Here is a 7861-nt window from a genome sequence, read left to right on the forward strand (position 1 = left end):
TATAATTGGTAAGGGAATTTAGAAATCGTTTTAAAGAAGTTTTTCTGTTGTTTTTCATATATTTGACTATAACATTAGCACATATTTTAGATTTTTGAAATCCCTGTAAATGGGACAAAGAAGAATGAGTTATTTCTCAGATGTGCAGAAGGCAGGATTGGCTTCTGTGAGAAGGCTGGAAAGGATTGAAGATGGATCCCCTCTTTTATTTGGCAAAGAGTTGTGGGGTTTGCTACAGACATAAAATATTTAAAGTCACAGTTACATTATTCACCTCCCTTTTTGTAGCCAGCATGAAGGGGGAAATGAATGTGAATGACATAGCTATGCCATTGAATATGAGATGAACCTGTCTTAGAATGTGACTGAATATCCTTTCACAGACCTAGAATTGTTCACCATCCTTTTGCTCTAAATAAGTTTTCAGATTCAATTGTCAATTGGTCATCTCCCTGTCTTTTACATCATTATCCTAAATAATGTAATTAACCCAGCAAGAGACCTTGTTAAAACTTGATATCTTTGCTTAGATTTTCCTTTATTAGTGAATCAATGGCTTAATTAAATATGGAAATAATAGACATTACCCTGTAGTATGCTTATCCTTGTTTTTAAGCAATGTGTACATTCTGGGGTAGGCATCCCCAGGAGAAGTATTCCTTTTACCAAGAGAAAATGATAAACACATTATTAAACAAGGAAGATGGTGCCTTTGTTCTGCAGATTTAAAATATGCTTATATAGCTGCTGAGCTGTGCAACCCTAAGCAGAAGTGTGTTTTCTGGGATGGAGCCTGAACAGGGTTCAGCAGGGCTTTCTTGACAGCAAGTTTGATGAGGATCCCAGCCTCTTTGATTGAATGCTGAACTTTATTGAAACCTCTTCTGTCTGTCATGGAAACATTCTCTGTGGTGTTCAACCTTGCAATCACTCAAGTGATGAGGATGCACAAATAAATTTGTCCTTGGTTGCAATTAAAGCCCCAATTTAGAGCAGGCACAGCTGAATATCAGGCAAGCTTTTGTGCAGCATGAACTACATTTACCTGCCGCCTTCTTTGTTTCTAGGTGTTGAGCCTCATCCTCTCTGATGTCATTGGGGATCCGTTGGACATCATAGCAAGTGGACCTACAGTTGCCAGTTCTCACAGCAGACAGGATTGTTTCCAGATCCTGGCCAAATATGATATGCTGAATGACCTGCCAAAGTCTGTTCAGACCGTTTTGTCTCAGTCCATTACAGAGCGTGATATGCCCCAAGAGTTTCTCCATGTCTGCAACATTGTCATTGGTTCTAACAGATTAGCTTTGGAGGAGGCCAAATGCCAGGCAGAGAGTCTGGGTTATCTGTCTGTGCTTCTGAGTGATGCTGTGTGTGGGGAGGTCAGCACAGTTGCCCAGCTTTACAGTCTGTTGATTCAGTTTGTTTGCTTGAGCATTGCCAGGAATGACTCCATGAAAAACAAGGTGAGGGGAGCTCTCTCAAACCTGGCAGGAGAGCTGGCAATCCCAGGATTGGATCTTATTGATGTCTTCAAAACCTTGGAAGAAACCCAGGGAAATATGCCCATTTGTCTCCTGGCTGGTGGAGAAACCACTGTGCAGCTTCAAGGAAAGGGAAAGGGTGGGAGGAACCAAGAACTGGCTCTGCGAGTGGCCTTGGAGCTGCACCAAGCTCAGTCCATGGCAGCAGAATACTTTCTTGAGAGATGTGAAGTTGCCTTCCTGAGTGGGGGAACTGATGGACAAGATGGACCCACAAAGGCAGCTGGGGCCTTTTGTAGCCAAGCACTGGTGAAAGAAGCTGAGCAGCAAGGTTTGGTGGTTGAAGATTTTTTGAGCAACAATGATTCGTACACATTCTTCTCCCAATTCCAGGGAGGACATCACCTCTTGATGACAGGCTTGACAGGCACAAATGTCATGGACATTCACACTATTTTAATCAGAGCCAAAGGACTTTAGTGATGCGGCAGATGTTACAGATTTTTAAAAAGAAGAATTAAAAAGGAAAAAAGCATCTAACCATGAGCAGCTGTGATCTCCATAAATTGAGGAATATTGTTGTCCAGACTGTGTTAAAATTAAGGACATAAGAACAAGTTAAAACTAGACACAAGGTGTATTGTTGGGTGGCTTCAAGTTATTTCCAATTTTAAGACCTGTAAGTCTCAGTGGCTTTCTATTCTATGATATCCTTTGGGAATGCGGCTTTCCATACTATGATATCCTTTGGGAATGCGTGGCAGGGGGGAGGATTGGAGGCTCTGTGGAGATTCCAGTCATACCTCTCAGGCAGGATTCAGATGGTAGGGCTTGGGGATAGCTGTTCCTCAAAAAGGAGTTGTCATATGACATCCCACAAGGTGCCATTCTATCCCCAATGCTTTTTAACATTAACATGAAACCACTGGGAGAGATCATCTGGAGGCATGGAGCAGGTCCTATCAGTATGCTGATGACACCCCAATATATTTCACCATGACTTCCAAAACAGCTCTTGCTAAGGATAGCGTGTCTCCTCTGAATTATTGCCTGAAGGAGGTAATGGACTGGATAAGAAAAAACAAATTGAAACTGCATCCAGACAAAAGAGAGGTGCTTGCACTAAGGGTCCTAATCTGGGGATGGGGGTGTGTCAGCCAGTTCTGGACAGGATTACACTTCCTTTAAAAGACTGTTCACAGCTTGGGAATGCTCCTGGATCCATCTCGCTAAATGTCAGCCAGGTAGATGCAATTGTCAGGAGTACTTATTATCAGCTTTGGCTGATATGACAGTTTCCTAGATTTGGAGGACCTGAAGATGGTAGTGCACACACTGGTAACCTCAAGACTGGACTTCTGCAAACGCTTTACATTGGGCTACCTTTGTACCAAGTTCAGAAACTTGTTGATTCAAAATATGGCAGCCAGACTGGCTACAGGAACATCTAGGAATGAGCATATTACATTTATCCTAAAGTCACTCCACTGACTGCTAGCTAGTTTCCAAGCAAAGTACAAAGTGTTGGTTTAGACCTTTAAACCAGACATGGTTTGGTTACTACAGGTTACTACAGGATCACCTTCTCCCTTACAATCCATCCCTCACACTTAGATCCTCTGTGGTGGACTACTCCAGCTCACCAGAACCTGACTGGTGACTATCACCCAGAGGATCTTTTCATCAGCTGCCCCAAGACTGGAATAACCTGCCAGGACAGACACAATTACGACACAATTGAAGAACCATCTCTTCTAGCAGACCGATCCAGATTTTTTAATAATAAATTTTAGACTTGTGTCTCGTGTCCACTACATTTTAATCATTGTTCTGTGTATTTTAATATATGTATTGTAGAAATAGTTTTAATGTGCATTTATATAATGATAATTTGTTTTTAGCTATGTTGTAACCTGCCTTGAGCCACGAGGAGAGGTAAGAGATATAATAATAATAATAATAATAATAATAATAATAATAATAATAATAATAATAATTATTATTATTATTATTATTATTATTATTATTATTATTATTATTATTATTATTATTATAAAGGAAGGGATGGTGATATAACAGAAACCACAGCGAGAGCATTAGTATAGCAAGAAAAGTAATAAAATTAATGGTGATAGAATAAAGGTAGTTACTGTTCAGTAAGAACCTTGAAATTAATCTAGAAAAGAACATCTGATGAGATTAACTGGGAAGGTTTAGCCATTTTTGAACATATTAAGTGTTATCTGGCATAAGATATAAATGGATACAAATTCGTAATCTAAATATTTGGTTTTTGATATCTGATCTTGGTTTTTGTAAAATTGATTTTAAATGGTAAAATGGCAGTATAGTCATCAGGTTCACTTGGTAGAAAAGAGCTATGGTGCCTTTGAGCTAGTTTAGTGTGACCTGAGCTTTTCTAGCCCACAGCCTATTTCAACATATATTTTCAAATTCAGAACTCACCTGAAGGAGCCTGCAGCTGTGAAGTTTCAAGGTCTTAAATGTCAAAAACAAGCTTTTGTTTTGATTCTCTTCTTATTCCAATGTGATGTCTGTAACCGTATTTTTTACATTCTTGTCAAAGCTTGGCATTCTGCACTTTGGTCGATCCATAACAAGAACTAAGACTCATCTGTCATACGGATTGCAGCAGGAACTACCAGGAGGCTGCCTCTTGCGCTGTTAGTGGGATGCTCTGTCAACAACCCTTCCTCACCAACAAGCTTGTGCCCTCCGGGTGTTTTGCACTGCAATTCCCATCAGCACCAGCTATTAGTGACTAATTGTTAGAGATGAAGTCCACAATATTTGAAGGGCACCAGTTTAAAGAAAGCTGTTTTAAGTGTTTGTGATTTGTGAGTGGCAGGAACTTTCAAACTTGTATATATCAGTTTGTCAGAGAAGTGAGCTACAGTGATTGTAGTGATAAGAGCCAGTATTCAGTAGGGGCCTCATCCTGTCTGATCTTGAAAGCTAAACAGAATCAGTTCTAGTTTGTACCAAGAAATATCAAGTTCTATAGGCTATGTTTCAGAAGAAATAACTGACAAAATCGTATTCACAATCCCTGCCTAGTCACAATTCCGATACTTGTTGTCATGATTGTAACTGCTCCGCCAGCCTACTTTCCTGGGTGTCAAGTGTGTAAGTCTATTCTGCCAGTGATTAGAGCATGGGTGCATTTCTGACAGATTTGAGGCATGGTTGGGCCAAGAGACATTATTTAACTTATAAGCTGATACAGAATATAGGCCAGTGTTCTTTGTCAAATGTTGATCATTTTCTGAAATCTGTTCAAAATATTCACTGAATGATTTTAAATCACAAGGGTTATGAGGCCATTGTACTTCAGGTTATCTTTTTCAATAGGTTTTCAATCAGCAGTAATAAATCTTATGTCTCTTTCTTATCTTTCATTTCTGAATACCTAAGCATCTTTGAGTAGGATCCAAAATACATGAAATTATGTTTCTGGATAAAAACATAATTCAAATATGTGCCAGGAATATTATGATTTCTCCAATTCATGTATTAACTGATGTGGAGATTTATCATCTCTAAAGCTAACTATGTAGCTGAGATTGAGTACATTGTGAAGTCCCTGATTTTCTACCATTCCATTTTCTAAACATATTTGAGGTTTTGGCATATGACTTCATAAACTCTAAGATAAGCCCCATAAAAAATCCCAACTGATTTGCTCCTGCAATACGTTGGTAATACTTATTGATGTGCTGAGGCTTTCCATCAGTTCATCATCCTGTTTCTATTATGTGTCTTATTTATTATGTATCTTTCTTGTTCCCAGGCAATGTTAGCAGCTTCCCTTCAGGAGGTGTTAGTAGTGAATTAGCCTGCTATTAGATCCTGATGTAGTGCCAAGAATCTCATGGCTTAACTGCTGGGTCCATAACAAAAGACACCTGGATGTGAGAATCTAATATACTCCACACGTTTCAGCAAGATTCTTTTTAAGCTTTAGTTGTGGAGTCATTACCTATCACTGAGGGGCTGGGTGGGTGTTACAGCCTGTTAGAAGAATGACATATGAAATAGTTCAGATATACTGGCACAATTGCAGTCTGGCCCCGTGGCCTTTGGCTCACCCTTAGCAGTGGCATTTTCTTGCTATTTGATATGTCATGGAGGGACAGCTTTGTGCAGTCTGATGTTGCTAGCAGTATGTACTCCACATATTATTTCATAAGCTTGTAAAAAAAACCCAAAAAACAATTCAGGGTTGGGTTTGTGACCTTTTAAACTGTATATAAAGTCAAAAGTCATTGTCGCTCTGAGTACCTCTTCCATCCCATATAATCAAAGCAAGAAAACTTTCAAAGTAAACTTGTAGTAATCTCCCATTTGCTGCACTGCAGTTTCCCTGTTCATTGGGACAAAACCAAACCAGTCTCTGATTGTATTTTGTTACATGAAGGATTGTGTGAATGGGTCTCCAATCATACAACTAGATTTTAAGATGACTATACTGTTCTTTTTTTAGCCATTGTTTTTAGTGATAGGAATCTTTATTTGTACAGCTTTAATGCCATGATTACCATGGTTGTGTGTGATGGAATCATGAGGTTGCAGGTTGTTGTTGCTGCTGCTGCTGCTGCATGCCTTCAAGTCATTTCTGACTTATGGTGGCCCTAAAATCAACATATCACTGGGTTTTCTGAGGCTGTGTGAACTTGCCCAGAGTCACTCAATTAGGGATTCAAACCCTGTTCTCCAGACGTAGTCCAGTACAGAAACCAGTGCCATGCAATTTAGGGAGGACTATTTAGAGCAGGGCTCCCCAAACTAAGGCCCGGGGGCCGGATGCGGCCCTCCAAGGCCATTTACCTGGCCCCCGCCCTCAGTTTTAGATTGAGGCTCGTCCAAAGTCTGAAATGACTTGAAGGCACACGACAATCCTAATTGAATATCTCATTGGCCAAAAGCAGGTCCACTTCCCACTGAAATCCTGATAAGTTTACAGTATGTTGGTTAAAATTGTTTAACATAGAATCATAGAATAGTAGAGTTGGAAGAGACCACATGGGCCATCCAGTCCAACCCCCTGCTAAGAAGCAGGAAATCGCATTCAAAGCACCCCCGACAGATGGCCATCCAGCCTCTGCTTAAAAGCCTCCAAAGAAGGAGCCTCCACCACGGCCCCGGGGAGAGAGTTCCACTGTCGAACAGCTCTCACAGTGAGGAAGTTCTTCCTGATGTTCAAGTGGAATCTCCTTTCCTGTAGTTTGAAGCCATTGTTCCGTGTCCTAGTCTGCAGGGCAGCAGAAAACAAGCTTGCTCCCTCCTCCCTTTGACTTCCCTTCACGTATTTGTACATGGCTATCATGTCTCCTCTCAGCCTTCTCTTCTGCAGGCTAAACATGCCCAGCTCTTTAAGCCGCTCCTCATAGGGCTTGTTCTCCAGACCCTTAATCATTTTAGTCGCCCTCCTCTGGACGCTTTCCAGCTTGTCAACATCTCCCTTCAACTGTGGTGCCCAAAATTGGACACAGTATTCCAGGTGTGGTCTGACCAAGGCAGAATAGAGGGGGAGCATGACTTCCCTATTTTTAAATATTGTAGTGTTCTTTCATTTACTAATATTGTAAATGAAATATTGTAAATGAATAATATGGTAATAATATTATATATTGTGTACACATATAATATTGATAATAATATTATAATGTAATACAATATAATATTTATTTATATATTACAGTATTTCTACCTCACCCTTCTCACCCAATAGCGGACTCAGGGTGGCTAATAATAATAATACAATATAATGATATTGTATAACATAATAATATTAATTATATATTAAATATTAAATGTAATAGTACTAATAATATTATGGTATAATGGTATAGTGGAATATAGTAATATATAATGCTAATTTTTTTTGTACTACAAATAAGACATGAGCAGTGTGCATAGGAATTTGTTTGTATTTTTTTTTCAAATGATAATTCGGCCCCTCAACAATCTGAGGGACCATGAATCGGCCCTCCACTTAAAAAGTTTGAGGACCCCTGATTTAGAGCTTCACCGAACTACAGTCATTCCCAAGATGTTAGTTAAAGTACAAGCAAAGTGCTGTAATTATTGAACCTTAATAGCTGCATTGGTATTGGAAGAACTGTAAAATATGAACAACAAATTTGCACAGAACATGGATTATCCCTAAAAAATAATTTGACTCTTTGACACACGTGGATCAAAAATGCCTTGAAACTGTAGGAATCTGCTTAAATAAATAATTACATAAATACTAGAAAAACTAGAAAAGAACTTGGCAGAGTTTAATATCAGGTAAGGATTTTTCAGGTTGATTCCTCATCTCCTTTGTTATTTGTTATTGCAATGATACTGCC

General features: G+C 39.4%; 1 protein-coding gene across 5 annotated transcripts in view; it reads left to right on the forward strand.

Annotated features, from left to right (window-relative positions):
• Positions 1–4903, forward strand: part of glyctk (glycerate kinase) — a 28473-nt gene extending 23570 nt beyond the window's left edge. For all 5 annotated transcript variants that reach the window (XM_008105132.3, XM_008105131.3, XM_008105130.3 and 2 more), the window contains exon 5: positions 1068–4903. In XM_008105132.3, coding sequence (XP_008103339.2) covers positions 1068–1964 — 897 coding nt within the window. In that variant the 3' untranslated portion in view covers positions 1965–4903. The remainder of the gene's footprint in view (positions 1–1067) is intronic.
• The last annotated feature ends 2958 nt before the right edge of the window (positions 4904–7861 follow it).

This window comes from Anolis carolinensis, chromosome 2 (assembly GCF_035594765.1).
Source record: "Anolis carolinensis isolate JA03-04 chromosome 2, rAnoCar3.1.pri, whole genome shotgun sequence".
In the NCBI taxonomy this organism is placed as follows: Eukaryota; Metazoa; Chordata; class Lepidosauria; order Squamata; family Dactyloidae; genus Anolis; species Anolis carolinensis.